This window comes from Schistocerca piceifrons, chromosome 2 (genome assembly GCF_021461385.2).
Source record: "Schistocerca piceifrons isolate TAMUIC-IGC-003096 chromosome 2, iqSchPice1.1, whole genome shotgun sequence".
Taxonomy (NCBI): Eukaryota; Metazoa; Arthropoda; class Insecta; order Orthoptera; family Acrididae; genus Schistocerca; species Schistocerca piceifrons.
In genome coordinates, this window is record NC_060139.1 from 536,855,261 (window position 1) to 536,874,984 (window position 19,724).

General features: G+C 38.0%; 1 protein-coding gene across 1 annotated transcript in view; it reads right to left on the bottom strand.

The window, feature by feature from the left end:
• The window catches only part of LOC124775555 (nose resistant to fluoxetine protein 6-like), a 153,157-nt gene extending 140,275 nt beyond the window's left edge, over window positions 1–12,882 (bottom strand). Inside the window, exons 1-2 of the mRNA XM_047250384.1 lie at window positions 12,790–12,882; window positions 5,637–5,707 (exon numbers count right to left, since the gene is read on the bottom strand). Coding sequence (XP_047106340.1) covers window positions 5,637–5,655 — 19 coding nt within the window. The 5' untranslated portion in view covers window positions 5,656–5,707; window positions 12,790–12,882. The remainder of the gene's footprint in view (window positions 1–5,636; window positions 5,708–12,789) is intronic.
• Window positions 12,883–19,724: the final 6,842 nt, after the last annotated feature.

Sequence of the window (19,724 nt, forward strand, 5' to 3'; positions counted from 1 at the left end):
GTCATTGGTTCACATCAGTGGAGCTACTGAATGTGCTAAAACAAAAACAACTGACACTAGTGGGTGATATGAATAAAAACAAGCATGAAATCCCACCTGTGTTTCTTCCCAGGCATGATAGAGAAGTTGGATCAGCCACTTTTGGCTTTACATCTGATGTTACACTAACGTCTTTTGTACCAAAGCAAAATAAATGTGTTCTTGTTTCACCCAGCATGCATCATACGCTGGCCATTGATTCAGATATGGAGAAACTAGAAATGATCATATTTTACAATAGTACAAAAGGCAGCATTGACAGTCTACATCAGAAATGTGCTATCTACTCCATGTCTAGGCAAACTCAATGAAGGCCAGTGGCAATATTTTATAGAATCCTTGGCACATCTTCAACAAATGTGTACACTGCTAGGAACATGAACCACGCACAAGTGAAGGACTATGCCTGAATTTCATAAAAAAAGTTGGCAGAAGACCTTATAAAGCCTCACTTGAAACACCACATGCATAGTTTTGGCTTGAAAAGAGATCTTCAGTGCATTATAAATCAAATTCTAAAAATGGATCAAATGCCCAGTACATTATCAACTGAAGCTTCAGAAAACTTTAAAAAAGGAAAACATGCTGGACTTTCGGCCCCAAAAAGAAACACAAAACAGTCTATTTATGTTTTGCAGGTAAGAATGCTATTTGCATTGAATTCAGTCAAAAAATGTGCGTTGAGTGTCACTGCAATTTATGAATGATTGTGCTTTGTAATTTTGAAAATCTTGTATTAATATGTGCCAAAAATGACTTATATGTTATGGATAATATATTGAACTTTTCATAAATATGGAAGAATATTGATATTACATGGATTTATACTGCTAGATCTCAAATTTTTTAAGTTCCTACAATTTTGCCTAAAATGAGTAAACTTTTGTTAAGTGTTGATTTTTGAATTATATAAGTATACTTTTGCACATTTTGAAGCTGTATTACAATTAAAATATTATGAAAACAAAGACATGGCTTTAATTTATTGCAATATTTTAAAGTATTTTAACACATTTAAAATATGCAAGTGGTCTCTAAGAGCGATGTCAGGTGGTAGTGTATCTGGAACACACATTAGGTGGCCAAGGGTTAACCATAATGGACTTGTCAAAGAACTACTCTCCTTGTCCTGGTCTCTACAGTGGACACACTTCCTTGCAGCCAATTCCTCAACCAAAGCCAGCCTAATTCTGATGTCCCCCCCCCCCCCCCCTTTCCATCCTCTAGTCAACTTTCAGTCAAGAATTGCAGTGGCTGTGTGACAGACAACTGTCTGATGCCTCCATCTACAAGCTCTGTCATAGTGAACCCATCTCAGAAGTCCAATGTAACCTCCAATCCTTATTGAAGTCCTCTGGGCCATTCCAGAACCTCTCCCAAGTCCATTTCCTACAGCTACAAAGGAGTCCTGCCTCATCACCTAATATCACCGAAGACCAAATGAACCATTCCCTCACCAGGGCTTTGATTATCTATCATCAAGCCTAGAAGTAAAGGACATTCTACCCAAAATCCTTCCCATCCCTCCTAATGGGTATTCCTTCACCTACCCAACCTACAGAACATCCTGATCCATCCATCTGCAACTCCCACTACCAACCCCTTGCTACAGTACCACCTGTGAAAGCAGCCATGTCATATACCACTTCTACTGCAATCAATGTACAGCTTTTTATGTCAGTATGACAACCAACCAGCTGTCCCCCAGAATGATTGGCCACTTCCAAACTGTGGCCAATAACAAAGTTGAACACCCGGTGGTACAACATGCAGCTGAGTGCAACAAGCCCAATTTCAATGGCTGCCTTACAATCTGGACCATCTGGGTCCTTCCGTCCACCACCAACTTTCTGAGCTACGGAGACGGGAGTTGTCTTTGCAACACATCCTTTGCTCCTGTCATTCTCCTGGTCTCATTCTCCATCAACCAACTGACCCATACCCTCCACCAAACAGTTTTCCCTTTCTCTGTCCTGTCATCCCCTTCCAATCCATGTCACCATGTCATCTTCATTGTGTGCTGTACCTCATATAACATACCTGTCCAAACATGTCTATTAGTTTCAATGTATTTTTTCCAGCAGGCCTTCAAGTTTTTATTTTTTCCAACTGAATAATAACTCTTTTTTTCAAACTTCACCTAAGTTCCCTCTGTTGCTTGCTGTTTTCACCCTTATGTGACTGCAGTCATAGTTTTAAGAAAACTACCTCAATGTTTGCTTAGATGACAACAAATTTGTTTCATCTACATTTACATAACATGTACTGCAAGCCACCATATGACATGTAACTCATTACTAGTCATTTCCTTTCCTGTTCCACTCACAAACAGAGTGAGGGAAAAATGACTGCCTACACTATGTGATCAAAAGTATCTGGACACCACCAAAAACATACGTTTTTCATATTAGGTGCATTGTGCTGCCACCTACTGTCAGGTACTCCATATCAACGACCTCAGTAGTCATTGGACATCGTGAGAGAGCTGAATGGGGCACTCTGCAGAACTTGTGGACTTCGAACATGGTCAGATGATTGGGTGGCACTTGTGTCATACACCTGTACGCAAGATTTCCACACTCCTAAACATCCCTAGGTCCACTGTTTCCAATGTGATAGTGAAGTTGAAACGTGAAGGGACATGTACAGCACAAAAGCATACAGGCTGACCTTGTCTGTTGACTGATAGAGACCGCCAACAGTTGAAGAGGGTTGTAATTTGTAATAGGCAGACATCTATCCAGACCCTCACACAGGAATTCCAAACTGCATCCAGATCCACTGAAAGTACTATGACAGTTAGGCAGGAGGTGAGAAAACTTGGATTTTATTGTTGAGCGGCTGCTCATAAGCCACACATCATGCCAGTAGATGTCAAATGACACCTTTCTTGGTGTAAGGAGCATAAAATTTGGATGACTGAACAGTTGAAAAATATTTTGTAGAGTGACGAATCACAGTACACAATGTGGCGATCCAATGGCAGGATGTGGGTACAGCGAATGCCCTGTGAACATCACCTGCCAGCATGTGTAGTGCTGACAGTAAAATTCGGAGGTGGTGGTGTTATGGTGTGGTCGTGTTTCTCATGGAAGAGGCTTACACTCCTTGTTGTTTTGCATGACACTATCACTGCACAGGCCTAAACTGATATTCTGAGCACCTTCTTGCCACCTGTTCATAATCCACGGCCTGTGGTGGAGTGGTTACATGACAATAACATCCCTGTAATGGACTGACCTCCACAGAGCCCTGACCTGAATCCCATAGAACACCTTTGGGACGTTTTGGAACAACGACTTCATGCCAGGCCTCACCAACTGACATCAATACCTCTACTCAGTGCAGCACACCATGAAGAATGGGCTGCCATTTGCAAAGAAACCTTCGAACATCTGATAGAATGTATGCCTGCGAGAGTGGAAGCTGTCATCAAAGGGAATTCCAATGTTACCGATGGAGGACGCCACAAACTTGTAAGTCATTTTCAGCAAGGTTTCTGGATACTTTTGATCACATAGTGTATATGCCTCCATACAAGCCCTGATCTCTCTAATCTTATCTTCATGGTCCTTATGTGAAATGTAAATTGGTGGCAGTAGAATCATTCTGCAGTCAGCCTCAAATGTAGGTTCTCTAAATTTTTTGGATAATGCCCTTCAAAAAGAACATTGCATTCCTTCCAGTGATCTGAGTTCCCGAAGCAACTCTGTAATACTTGGGTGTTGTTCAAACCTACTGGTAAAAAATCTAGCAGCTTGACTCTGAACTGCTACAATGTCTTCCTTTAATCTGACTTGATATGGATCCCAAACACTTGAATAGCATTCAACAATGGGTCATGCTAGTGTCCAATATACGGTCCCCTTTACAGATGAATCACACTTTTCTAAAATTCTCCCAATAAACCCAAGGTGAACATCTGCCTTCCCTACTACAATCCTTTCATGTTAATTGCATCTTGTACTGCTCTCTAATGTTATGCCTAGATTGTGTCAAGCAGCACACTACTATGCTGTATTTGAACATTATGGGTTTGTTTTTCCTATCATCTGCATTACCTTACTTTTTTCTGCATTTAGAGCTAGCTGTAATTCCTCTCAGAATGTTAGTTCAAAAATGGTTCAAATGGCTCTGAGCACTATGGGACTTAACTGCTGTGGTCATCAGTCCAGAATGTTAGTCCTTGTATAAGTAGTAGTGGTAACTGTTATTTTGTGTGTGTGTGTGTGTGTGTGTGTGTGTGTAAAACTATACATGTTGTTGTTGTTGTGGTCTTCAGTCCTGAAACTGGTTTGATGCAGCTCTCCGTGCTACTCTATCCTGTGCAAGCTTCTTCATCTCCCAGTACTTACTACAACCTACATCCTTCTGAATCTGTTTAGTGTATTCATCTCTTGGTCGCCCTCTATGATTTTTACCCTCCACGCCGCCCTCCAATGCTAAATTTGTGATCCCTTGATGCCTCAGAACATGACCTACCAACTGGTCCCTTGTCAAGTTGTGCCACAAACTCCTCTTCTCCCCAATCCTATTCAATACCTCCTCATTAGTTATGTGATCTACCCATCTAATCTTCAGAATTCTTCTGTAGCACCACATTTCAAAAGCTTCTATTCTCTTCTTGTCCAAACTATTTATCGCCCATGTTTCACTTCCATACATGGCTACACTCCATACAAATACTTTCAGAAACGACTTCCTGACACTTAGATCTATACTCGATGTTAACAAATTTCTCTTCTTCAGAAACGCTTTCCTTGTCATTGCCAGTCTACATTTTATATCCTCTCTACTTCGACCATCATCAGTTATTTTGCTCCCCAAATAGCAAAACTCCTTTACTACTTTAAATGTCTCATTTCCTAATCTAATTCCCTCAGCATCACCCGACTTAATTTGACCACATTCCATTATCCTCGTTTTGCTTTTGTTGATGTTCATCTTATATCCTCCTTTCAAGACACTGTCCATTCTGTTCAACTGCTCTTCCAAGTCCTTTGCTGTCTCTGACATAATTACAATGTCATCTGCGAACCTCAAAGTTTTTATTTCTTCTCGATGGATTTTAATACCTACTCCGAATATGTTTCTGTACAAATTGTAAATAGCCTTTTGCTCCCTGTATTTTACCCCTGCCACCTTCAGAATTTGAAAGAGAGTATTCCAGTCAACATTGTCAAAAGCTTTCTCTAAGTCTACAAATGCTAGAAACGTAAGTTTGCCTTTCCTTTATCTATTTTCTAAGATAAGTCTTAGGGTCAGTATTGCCTCATGTGTTCCAACATTTCTACGGAATCCACACTGATCTTCCCCGAGGTCGGCTTCTATCAGTTTTTCCATTCGTCTGTAAAGAATTCGCGTTAGTATTTTGCAGCTGTGACTTATTAAACAAGTGAGTCAAAACAAGGCCCCAGGAGTAGACAACATTCCATTGGAACTACTGACGGCCTTGAGAGAGCCAGTCCTGACAAAGCTCTATCATCTGGTGAGCAAGATGTATGAGACAGGTGAAATATCCTCAGACTTCAAGAAGAATATAATAATTCCAATCCCAAAGAAAGCAGGTGTTGACAGATGTGAAAAACTATACATACCTTGTGCTTTAGCAACCATATCATATACAGTACTCAGGGCAATTAATACAATGAAGAAGATGTAAATGCCTCTGAAACAGTAAAAAGGACACAAATCCAGTTTTATTTAGAATGATGATTTTGCTGCACATAAACTATTATAAAAAGTTCAATAGTGGATTTGTTTATGTAGTATATATAAGAAAGTATTTATTAAAATTATCACTTTAAGAATTCATCATTCATCCAATCAAACATACGTGTTCCACAAATCTCACCACAAGAAAGAACTTTCAGGGATGTTGAACGAGTTCAAAATATATTACTCTAGAGACACTGCTAGGTTGACCACTTGTGTAACATACATCATAAACTAAACAGCATCACCATATGCTCTGAAGTTTAAAAAATGCTGCTAATTAATGTCTCATAAAATTAGGGGAAAAGCCACTAGTGTTGAAACAACTACCACTTTTCTAAATACTTGTTAAGATGTTATTCATCTGTTAGCTACATTCTTAATAATAATATGAGTGTTTTATAATCATGAATAATACGTCATTGGATGTAGTGAATAATGGTTTCTTTCCACTATTGACCATTTAAGAACCAAAATCAGGGAATAAAATATTGTTATTGTAACAGCTTTTGTTAAATATTCAGAAATAATGTTGCTGAACATTTTTGCTTTTTAATTATTCTCTGTACATAAATAATCCTTTTCAGTGGTAAAGTGGATGACTTTGTCACATAATTTTTAATGTAGTTTTAGTTCTTGGTTACAACCATCACTTATATTCTCTTTTTGGAACACAATATTTTATTCCAGGTGTTGTCCACACTTTCTCCCCATTTTTGCCTCATATTACTTCGTAGAAGTTGTCCAATTGTCCTGGCTATAAATTGTCACTCTTCTACATGTTTCAAAATTAATATCCGGGTTTTAAGGCTTTATTACATTTAGCTTACAATTATAATTAATATGTTAAATGAAAGAGGAGCTCAAACAGTTTTGTTTGTACACCCAAGCACATGCACATTCACTGTTTCCTATCTTCTGTTAGAAAGTGGTAAAAGCAAAGATGGTGACTAGTGAACAGAAAAGTTTTGTGTTTTACATATTACATGGACTGAATCTGTTGTTTAGTGCAAGGTGTGGTCATTATTAAGTTCCATTGTAATCCTACAACTGATAATAACATCCAAAGGTGGTATCATCAGTTTGACAACACAGGCTGTCTTTGTAAAGGGGAGCATTTGGGATGCCAGGAGTTACTGAAGAACATGTTGAACATGTGAAAGAGTCTTTCTTGCACAGTCCCAAGAAATGAGTTCAGGAGGCTATTTTGTGAATTAACATTCCAAAGATGGTCTATATCTGTGGCTGGGTGGTCACCATAGGTGGCTGCCATGTGGAGGACCCCAGTTTGATTCCTGGTACTGCCAAAGATTTTCCTCTGTTGGAAGAACTGGTACATGGTGCTCTCAGCCTCATGAAGCCAATTGAGGAGCTACTTGACATAGTAGTAGTGACACCATGGTCTGGAAAGTCTGCCCCTCCATGCTGGATCCGCATGACACCTCAAGGCAGAGGATGACACAGCAGCCACTAAACATACCCTAGGCCTTCACGGACTGGTGATGAGCACCTTAGCTCCAGTGATGTCTGTATGGAGACTTTTGAGGAGACACTTCCAACAGCATCCTTATCATTCCAAGTTGTTACATGGTCCAAAGCCTACAGACTACGTTTTACATTTCAACCTTGCAAACAAAATGTTTTTGCATGACTATGATGATTTTCTGGACTGCGTCATTTTCAATTATGAACTGACATATCACCTAAGTGGAAATGTGAAGACACATATCGTGCACATCTGGGAGTCAGCAAATCCCCACAAGATGGTATTGTTGCAATGAGACTCGACAAAATGAATGTTTTTTTGTACTGTATTCCAGCAGAAAGTTTATGGGTCTTCCTTTTTGTATGGAGCAACTGCAACTGGTATTTCTTATCTTGATGGGCTAAGACTATGGCTCTTTCTTCAATTGGAAGAAGCTGAATCACAGAACTTTATTTCACAGTAAGAGAGTACACTTTCCTACTGGTGTAACGCTGTACATAATTAGTTAAACAACATTGTACCTGACTACTGTATTGCTGCAAGGAGCTGGATGACGAAGCTTGTTTTACATGGCCTCCACATTCATTCAATCTGATGCCATGCAATTTTTACTTTTGAGGGTTTATAAAAGATCAAGTGCATGGATCATGTGCATGTGGCTCCACTACCAGCTGATCTACCCAACTTAAGAAATCAGACTGAAGCAGGTGTTGCAATAATTTCTCCAGACACATTGATCAAGGTTAGGGAAGAAATCAACTATCAACTCAATGTGTGCCATGTGATGAATGGTGCTCACATTGAACACTTATAAGAAAAACTGTCTGAGTTGCTGTTTCATTTAATATATTATTTGGAATTATAAGTTGAGTGTAGCAAATGCTACAAGCCTTAAAACCCTGACATTCATTTAGAAACACTCGGTACATACTGATTTAGTCATTATTTATAATTTTGGAATAAACCATTTCTTTTATAACCAATACCTAACAAAACAGCATATTTACTGTTCTTCTTCGATCATTTGTAATGGGATTAATGTGTTATTAAGTAAATACTGTTAAACCTAAAAACAAGTTTCAACTGCAGGTATACTACAAAATTCTGAAATTACTGAGAGTGGGAAATAATACTGACATGGCATTAAGACTTCTAGATTTGCACAGTTTGTAACGAATTTGCATAAAATGATCATCAAAATCTCCACATGCATCATACCTAAAAAAAAATTCTAGTTTAGCTAATTTTATCATTACACTGCTGAACACTCATATACAAATTAAAATAATTTCTATTGGTGTCTTGTAAACAATTAAAACAAATAGCATTTTTGTTCCCAAATTGTCTACTGAGGCACAAAATTGGAAAAATATTGAATGCCATACTCATTCGACTTTTCCATTGCTAGTTTTAAAAGTATTAAAATACTAGGTAGTAACAGTCAAGGACTGATTTTCAAGTGGTCTTTTTACATGTATAACATAACTGCAGACATACTACCTAACTTTTACCCACTGCTGATAGTAAAAATTCTTGTACTCTTTATATATGCTTCAAATGTAGCAGAAGAGGGCTTGTTTTGTAGCTCAGATACCACCTATGCTGAAGTGTTTTGCTTTTATAGTATTTGTCTCAGCTGGGTGAGAATTATCCTACAGCTCTGTCTTTCAGAAACATTTAGGCCTACACTTAAAAGGTTGTATCAAAAAAAGCTGTGCATGACTCAGTCTGAATAGATCATGATTTTGGTTGAAGTGAATACTTTTAGTAACAAGCCACACAAGAAGCCTCTTATAGAAGTGAGCGACATATGACAAGAATGAGTATCAGAGAATACATCTTGACATACTCACCAAGTTCTGCATTCACACATCCACCACACCATTTCATGTATGGAAAAATTGAGTGTCTGATGTTATTTTGAATTGTGTATGTAATATTGTATGTGAAACAATTGTCTGCAGCCTCAAATATTATTGTGTATTTATCAGTACTAATAGATCTTCCTAGAGCCCAAATCACAGGTGACCTGACTGTGCACTGATCTAAATTTAAAAATTATAGTATACTATTACTTAGGGCCAGTATGCAAGGAGTGTTAAACCACTTCATAACATTTCTTTGCCATTAATGACTAGCTAGTAGAGGAGTCTTTTTAGCTCTTTTTGACCATCCATCTACTAACACCGATTCATTTTTAAACACAGAATTAGGCTGTCCATGGTTTCATCTAGAATCTGCAGAGCACTGACGCTGTTTTTCCACATTCATATTAAAGTGTGCATCTATGTAATTCAGTTTATTATTGATTCTTATTTCTGTTGCTGCCGTTTACTTTATTTGAATGTTTGAATTATTTCTGGCCTACTGGAAATCTACTAGCAGTTTTAATATCAGCTGCTGTTTTTGCTGTAACTCTCTGTACATAATACTTGGATGTATGCTGCAGCACCAAGCCATCAGCACTCTGCATTTTGAATATTCTGCCAATGGCATCTGCATGGGCTGACCACCAGAAGCCGCCTGTGGTGGGCCAAATGACTTGTGCACACAGCATGGCATCCACCACATTGTCTAGCAGAGCCTTCCTCTTTACAAGTGCAGTGCAGCCAGCACTCCTTCTCATTCTATGTTCATGCTTATTATCAGCAACTGCTTGTATCAGCACCTGGATTGTTTCTATATTTGGGTCCATGTTCTAACTTTTATTCATTGTGGTTGTGCTATTTGTGTCTTACAGTGTGATTTAACTGGCAATGAATGAGGTGTTCAAAAAGATTTTGGGCTGCAGCCGGTCATCGTAAACTTCATTGCATGATATTTTGGCTGGACAACTGCCAGCCATCTTCAGGTGAGCCAAACAAGGAGTGACGAAGACGTTCTCTGCTCCAGCTTATATAGTGCGCTGATAGTACTGCAGCGCACACGTTGCAGTCGCGGAGACAGAAGAGCCACACTGCCCAGTGGCAGCGCCCTCGCTGGTGGAACTGCAATACTCAGCTGCTATCGGTGCTGTCGCTGGCCGCAGCTATCAAAGTCTTCTGGCGTCTTCGTCTTGAGCAAATTTTGGATATGACGGTATTCCATGTGTTATTCAATTGGTAACCACTGTCACGGTACATTAGATTTGCTGCAATGCATATTTCAATTGATTCTTTGATAATGCAGTCCCAAAAAATTGCTGCAGTGGCCAAAATTGAAATTTTGTCATACTCCATTGAATGTCCGTTAGAAATGTAATGTTCCACAACTGCAGACTTACTGAGTTGCAGTAGGCGAGTGCAACGTTGATGTTCTGTACAACGCTCTTCCACTGTACGCGTTGTCTGTCCTATATAGGCCATAACACATTGACACAGTATTTTGTAAATTCCCACCTTCCACAGTAACAAATCATCCTTCACCAATCCCAGCAAATCCGAAATCTTAGAATAAGGACAAAAAACCACCTTCACACAAAAATTATTAAGAATCCTTGCTATCTTGAACTTATTTTATGTTTAACCAGGAATATGATACCCCTGCACCACTGACCATGCGGTGGGCACCTTCACCTTCAGCACATTTCCACTATGCTGAGAAACCGGATGTCAAGATGTTATCAGTGCCCTTGTCACTGCTCCTCGCCTATGGTACTTTGCGAAGGAGCAGCAGCCATGCATGTCCATGGCTGTGCCACTTCTGCCCCCTAATTCTAGGCCCGCATCTGCTTCCACTGCCACCATCATCACCTGCAGCATCCACAGCAGAAGCTATGGGTATTTCAACATTCATCCTGAGATCCACATGAGTGGAACGCCCTTTCCCAAAGGGGAAAAGAGTGCTATAACCCTGTACAATATGCTTAGACAGACACCACTGCACCAGGCCGCTGGCATACTAAACTTCGAATATTCTGCCAACTGCATCTGTGCAGCTCAGCCATCAGAGGCCACATTACATGCACATGCTACGGCATCCCCCACACTGTCTACTGGAAACCTCTTCTTTATAAGAGACCTCTTCTTTATAAGTGCAGAGAAGCTGGCACTTGCTCTCATATTGTGTTCATACTTATTGTCAGTAACATCTTGGATCAGTACCTGGATTGTTTCTATGTTTACAGTTATGTTCTCAACTGTTGTTCACGTGTGTGTGGAAGAAGAATAAACTTTTGTTCATTGTAGTCATTGTTTTTATCTTACAGCACAATACTCTTTTTTTATAATAGCATAGTGAAATGGACACCTGGTATACAGTACTGCAGGTTCAAGATACATTTTTGCAGCTATTTAGCATCTCGTTATCTTAATTTTTTGCACATTTTCATTCAGTATTATGATTGGGGAGAGACAAATCAGTAGGTTGACCCCCCCCCCCCCTTTTTTTTTTTTTTTTTTTTTTTTTTTTTGCACATTTTCATTCAGTAATGGCATATGGAATAATGTTGTGCTGTAAGAATAATATGTATTGCTCACTCATAATCATCTTATCTGTTTAAGGAGCTGGGCATTCTGACTACTGCTTCACAGTAAATTTATTCCCTCATGAAGTTTGTTGTAAATAATCAGTGATGAATCAAGTACATAATTAAAATACCAGAAGGAAAAGTTACATTAACTACTCCACATTACGACTGTCTTTAGCACAAAATGGGGTGCACAATTCTGCAACAAAAATTTCTGATCAGTTACCCAGTGAAATAAAATATCTGACAGACAGCAAAGTAAAATGTGAAAACAAACTGGGAGAGTTTCTCCTTGATAAGTCCTATTCCATAGAAGAATTTCTATTACCACAATGTGTGGAACATGATGGGCAGGAATTACTAACTCATGTCTATATCTTTTTTTTCTTTTTGTAATTAAAAAAAACATTGAAATGTTCAGAATGTAACCATATGTATAAATTAATCTCTGATGTGAGTGTTAAGTGACTCATTCCACATCATTATGATGTATTGTGCAAAATTACTGATGAAAAAGAAACCTCACATTAAAACTAGCCATTAACCACTCAGTGACCATTCCAGCAGTTGTCCATTCTAACACTGTGATGATTCTTAATTTATGTGAGTAGTTAAGCAACTCATTCCACATCATTATGAAGTATTGTGCAAAATTACTGATGAAAAAAAACCTCACATTAAAATTAGCCATTAATCACTCAGTGACCATTCCAGCAGTTGTCCATTCTAACAATGTGATGATTCTTAATTTATGTGAGTAGTCCAGTTCTTGTAATCTATTCAATGTAAAATAGCATATAAGGAATCCAATTAAGTATATTTATTCAAGGTGGCACAGTAGTTGCACTTTTTGGAAGTTAAATATTTCTGTTAAATAGTTTGTATAACAATAATTTTTTAATGAAGCACATATTTTGATCTGATTTCTGTAGAGTATAAACTTAGAATAGGATACTTTATATTCATTTCACAAGCATAAAAAAATTAAATTGAGGATTCTAGTTAAATTTTGTGTAATTAGAAATTGTATAATTACTGATTTTATACTAAACTAGTGCTGCTACAGTGAAAATCAACTGAGAAGAAATGGTAGTTGACTTACATTGCAGCCCAGTCAACTGCTCTTAATGAGGTGGAGTTTTTGACATGACATTTAAGTGGGTCCACTTGCGTTTGTGTTTGCACCAACTGTGTATTGCTGATATATGAAGAAGCATTTATTAACTCCTGGACCAGGATAGCAGTGTCTTGGGATGAACAACTTGAGGGCACACATAAGGCCACTGTCAAAGTCTCCAGGTCTAGTATTCCAATGCCTGCCTGTAATACAGAACTTCCATTGTCATGTTTAATTTTCAACAACACATAATTGTCACAGAGTAGCTTTTAGAATGAGGGTGTCTGAAATTTACAAAATACACACATAAAAAAAAAAAAGTTTGCATCACCCTGGTTCCCAGAACTCCTGAAAACAGATGTTGACTGCGGATATTATATCACAGACATGGTCCCTTTGACTGTTCAGAGATATCACTAAAGTCGCCCAGAGATGTAAACAACCAGGCATGAGCAGCACCTATTAGATGGAACGGGTCTGACAGCTGATCAGTTCCAGTCATTCCACCAGGAAGGAGGTACATGACTCGTATTGTCTGTAGTTCAACCATGCCTAGATGGTCAATACAATGGTTCAATCCTGTCTACATTGTTACTTTGTGCCAGGAAGGGCTCTCAACAAGGGAAGTGTTCAGGCATCTCAGAGTAAACCAAAGCGATGTTGTTTGGACATGGAGGTGATACACACATGCCTCGCCTAGGCTGCCCAAGGGTTAGTACTACAGTGGATGACAGCTACCTACAGATTAAGGCTTGGAGGAAACCTGAGAGCAGCTCCACCATGTTGAATAATGCTTTTTGTGCAGCCACAGGATGTCGTGTTACGACTCAAACTGTGCACAATAAGCTGCATGACGTGCAACTTCAATCTCAATGTCCATGGTGAGGTCCATCTTTGCAACCACAACACCATGCAGTGTGGTACAGATACATGACGAATGGACCACTCAGGACTGGCATCATGTTCTCTTCACCGATGAGTGTCACATATGCCTTCAAACAGACAATCGTCTGAAAGCCTTAGACACACTGCCTGGTGAGTGCAGCAAGGTGGAGGTTCCCTGCTGTTTTGGGGTGGCATTATGTGGGGCCAACATATGCTGCTGGTGGTCATGGAAGGTGCCGTAACAGCTGGACGATACGTGAATGCCATCCTCAGACCAGTAGTGCAACCATATCGGTAGCATATTGGTGAGGCATTCATCTTCATGGATGACAATTTTTGCCCCCATCGTGCACATCTTGTGAATGACTTCCTTCAGGATAATGACATTGCTCGACTAGAGTGGCCAGCATGTTCTCCAGGCATGAACCCTATCAAACATGCCTGTATGGTGGTACAACGTGCAATGTGTGGTTTTCATGAGCAATAAAAAGGCAGAAATGATGTTTATGTTGATCTCTATTCCAATTTTTTGTACAGGTTATGGAACTCTTGGAACCGAAGTGATGCAAAACTTTTTTTGATGTGTGTAGAACATGTTTCACTTACTGAGTAATTACTAGATAACAGCCTCACCACAGTCATCTCTCAGTAAACCTACATGGGGCAGAGTAACTGATAAGGTTAAAATGAAGCTCCATGTTAATTAAAATTTAGGCAGTGTGGTCTCAGCTCTCTGAGACTGCAGATGTGTGTGCAAGTTGCATTTATGTGAGTGTGTGTGTGTATGTGTGTCTACTGCTGACAAAGGCCTTAATGGCTGAAAGCTTTAATTGTGTGAATCTTTTTACTATGCCTATCATGACTCAGCATCTCTGCTGTATGGTGAGTAGCAACTTTCCTTCTCTGGTATTGTTACATTCCATCTGGATTTTCCATTGTTTGATTTTTGTGTGATGTATTTTATACACATGTAAAGGAGAGGTGTCTTGATATTAACAAGGTAAACATGTATGAGGAAAATCATACTTTACTTGTAGCTTAATTATACAATCTCAAATTTATTAACATGAACTTGATAAACTTTTATGGTACTGTTATATACTGTGAATGTCATTTCACATACATTAATTAAGATTTATTCCCACATGCCACAACAAATGGTACGAGTTATTCACTATTCATACAAATGAAAACAAGACAAATTTTATGAGTAACAATAGAATTGTCAAATGCGTCAAGTTAAAATGGTGTGTTGAACCAAGATTTAAACCTGTATCCCTGCCTTTCATGAATAATGTCCCCCCAATAACACCATCTGAGGATGCATAGACTCTTCCCATTTCCTTCAAATTTCTGCAAAGGATCTCCCCACTGGGTGTGGGAATTGTTCCTCTGAGTGGGAAGATATAGCAAAGAGTCTAATCTATCAACAGACACAAAGTTACTGTTCAAGTAAATAAGAAGAGTCCATGAGAAGTTGAAGCTTAGGTGTACTTGAAGACCAAAGACAGTAATGCATTGTATGCAAAAGTCAGGGGTCTGGATTCATACCCAGATTCATTACAAATTCTTAACTTCTCACATATGATCAAAACAGTTATGTGTAGGCTAAGAGGTTTCATTCTCTACAGTAGGAATTTTTACAATGTTTGCTTCATACTGAACCCAAAGAGAAGAGATTTCACTGTCAAGCATGTAAAAGGACTTAAACGTACTGAAGAGGGATAGTGAGTTTGAATCATAACATGTGGTAAATGATTACGCCAAGAGAAGAAGCTTGTTATGCAATATTGGTACAGGATTAAGAAATAAATACTTGAAATTATTTGACTGAAAGGTAACAAAAATGAGATTAAAACATCTGCGGTTCTAAAGACATGAATAAGATTGTAGGAGCTCAATTGAAGAGCTCATTATAAATTCTTTCATATTAAACAACGGAAAATCCAGGATGAAATAATGACAATGTTATGAAAAAGTCAGATTGCTACTAACCATATAGCAGAGATATTAAAGTGTGCCTGTCTGTGACTCAGCATCTCAGCTACATGGTGAGTAGCAATCTATCCTTTTCATGATATTGTCATTTTTTCGTATTAAGTCAAGTGGGCATGCCAATTTTCATAACATATGCTGGTGCATGATGTAGGCAGTGTGGTCTCAGCTCTCTGAAACTGCAGATGTGTGTGCAAGTTGCATTTATGTGAGTGTGTGTGTGTTCGTGTGTGTATGTGTGTCTACTGCTGACAAAGGCCTTAATGGCTGAAAGCTTTAATTGTGTGAATCTTTTTACTACGCCTATCACGACTCAGCATCTCTGCTATATGGTGAGTAGCAACTTTCCTTCTCTGGTATTGTTATATTCCATCTGGATTTTTGTGTGATGTATTTTATACACATGTAAAGGAGAGGTGTTTTGATATTAACAAGGTAAACATGTATGAGGAAAATCACACTTTACTTGTAGCTTAATTATACAATGATAAAATAAACTTATATTACATGAGCTAAATCATTGTTTAGATAAGCAAAAATAAAATAAACTTTCATTGTATCATTCTCTTGCCGCATACAATTGCTACTGCAAAGTAATGATCCACTTGAAGCGTTAAACAGCACAGTTGCATCATATCCCACCTAAACACTTATTTGATTACTAATTATTTTGTAGACAACTTCCTCATTAGAAGATTATGCTGCTAGTTCAGAATTTGGGTTATTTTCTTGCACGGATTGTAAATTTTTTCTCACCTGGTCACTGTTTATCTTATAATACTGTGCTAACTTGGACGTATAACAACACACCTTGTTTCTGTGTTAGCTGAAGCAATACTGAAGGAATAGAAGTGGGTTCACAACTGTAAAACAGCAATAGAATAGTACCAATCAATGTAACTTGTGGTTGGCACACTTTATATGTGGGCACTCCTGCTCGAGAGTTAATTAGTTGTATATCTCCTGTCCTGAATCTTTGTATGGGAAGCATATTTTTGTATATCAAAGAATATTAAACTGGCTCTGATTATCTTTTGTTGTAACAGTGTGGGTTAGGCTGTAATATATACTGAGAGAAGTTTGTGTTGTTTACTGGTTGACGCGTAAGATGAGAGAACAGGGGCTCACATACATACATGCCCGATACGTCAGAAGCAATATCTGCAAACAAACTGAAGAAGTTTTTTGTTGTAAAAGAATTTCTATTATTGTAATACATAAAAGGTGGTGGATAGGAATTACTAACTTACATCTGTAAAATAAAAAAAAACATAAATGTCCAGCATGTTGCATATTTACAAATTAATTTGTAAGGTGAATGTAAAATGATTCAAGCCACATCATTATGAGTAATCACGCAAATGATCCATGGAACATGAAACCAATTAACTTACAAAGGACACTCAAATACAGTTGGATGTTAGCATATAAGTCATAACTGCAAGACTGTAGCTGTGATCAGGTATCAGTGATACGCAGGGTGATTGTAAGTAAAGTTTCAGATTCAAAATGCTGTAAAACATGAACTGCCAGTCAGAAGACCTCAAGTTTTAACTGTTAGCTTTGCAGGCTATTTTTTTCTCACACTCTGTCCCAAGTGCAGTCTGACAGACCACTATATTTAAAAAGTCATCAAAACTCCAGTCAGCAATTTCAGTGAAACAGTTCACTTTTTGATGTGAACGGTTACATTAATACCACACAAAAACATATCCAAATAAATTTTAAAGTTTATTTTTACAAAAGAAAATGCATTTAAACAAAAAACTGCACAAAATGAAATAATATTACAGTATAAAGTTAATACTATGAAAACGCAAATACCCTGCAGTGTAAATTTTACTTTTTGCTATATTTTTATTGTGTATTGCACATGAAACAATAAAGACATAAAAACCCTCCCATAAAACATCCAAAAAATGAAAATTACACTATTGCTTTTCAGGTTTTTAGTTTCCTTCTCACAATCAGAGGTTTTCTTTGCATTGGTTGGAAATTTTTGTAGAGAAGTCAAGTTAGATTGGCTTCTTGCAACAATGACAAATATAAGGCAGCTTTCTCTTCTTTATCTGGAGTCACAGGTGGAGCATGTTTTGTGTGTTTCCAATCTTTCTATTGTGTCACCAATGAGATTGCAAGCTTCTTCAAAAAATCAAAGTGGCTCAATTGAGTATTGTCTTTGTAGGAATTATGAAAGTCAAACACATTTCTCCCACTTATGTCCAACATGCAGAAAAATAATGCCATTTGGCATCACTGGAAGAAGCTTCAATGACCAGCAATATTTGTCAATTAAATATATTTGTAGGACAACCTATAGCTAACGATTCAGTCTCTATGCTTTTGTCTTCATTACTTTAATCACCTGTTTCTTGTAGGGCATTCACTGGTGACAAACAAATTCATCTTCACTTTCGCACTGTTCCTATTCTGAATTATGTTCACTTTCAATTTTGTTGTCACTGTCTAATCCAACATCACTTCTTAAACTGTCCTCAAATCCATTTTAAAATGGTATCCTCAAAGTCAGTGGACAAAGACTTGGCTACTGAATCCAAAATGCAAAGTCTCAGGTGCGGTCTCAGTGACTGCTAGCACGAAAGAAGCAGTGATGGCATAGGTCCACGTCACATTCAAGTGACCACTGCCAAAGGACACTACGGCAGCTTCAGGGAAAACAACTAGGCTAGGCTGTAATCTCCTACGCCATCCTATGCATCAGCAATAGAGTAACAATAAATGTTAGTGGTCTGTGAGACCACACCTGGCATGTTAAGGGTTAATGGAATATTGTGTGGAGGAGTGCCATCTCACATAAAAACCAACCTACCCACAAAACCATGCTGCTGAAGGATTGGAATACTGTTGGTGCACAAATGGTTCTCGTAGCATTTACCAGTGATGGTACAGGTAACAGGTCATGCAGGACCCATCTCCTCCAAAAAATATAGCTCTATGATAAACAATGTCATCAACCCACACCACAAGGTGTGCAGAATGAAGTGGTACTATTTGATATCCAAGTGGATTTTCCATTACCCACATTCTGCAATTTTGGTTCTTCTTCTTCTTCTTCTTCTTCTTCTTCTTTTTCTTCTCTTTCCTAGTATTTCTCCCTTATTTGAAAATATTCTATTCAAATTTGATGTCATTCTGAGTTTTACAGCATTTTGAAACTGGAACTTTAATTATAATCACCATATACATGGAGAAAAACAATGAAACACGGACTGAACCTGTGGAGACTCCTGCGAACACTTGTTTGTATGATGACTTCTCCAACTCATGGATAACTTATTGTTATCTGTTTTTAAGACAACTATTACCAACAATACTGCACTGTGTCACAAATTCTACTGTTTCGTTTTTATAAGTAATATATGAAAATCAAGATTATCAAAAGATTGCTGAAATCAAGCAGTGTTAGAATAGTCAAGATTTTATATGCTGTGAACTTTGTGAATACTGCTGGCTGACCTGTAGTTGTATGGTAATTTTGAAGAATCAATTTTAGTAACTAGAATAACAATTTTTGCATCATTTTTAATCACATCTCAGAAAAGATTCTCATGATGGTTTTCTGACTGTTCACGTGGAAACATTTTTTAAGACAAACACATTTGCCATGAAAGTGGTATTGTCTTGTTGTTGTTTTATTGGAATTTGAGAGCTGACTGGTATATCAAAAAGTCATTTTATTATGTGAAAGATTACTGACTCCTTTAGACTTGATGTTGGTTATTCATACAGCATGTATGATCAGTTTCAGAATACATATTCTATCATCTGATGTATCTGGTTAACAAATCCAGTCTATATTGATTAAATCAAATATGTCCACGTATGGAGAGCCAGTAACCACTCGTATTCTGCCATACTACTTTACCATTTAAAAATCACACAGTTATTGGAATTTTTTAAATGTATATGAAACCCAGACTGACCCTGTAACATTCCAGTTTTGTGTTGCACACATTTTGCTTAGCTCTAATCTACATTTTTCTGTATCCTTAATTAAGTTTGGGTGCTGGATTTCACGT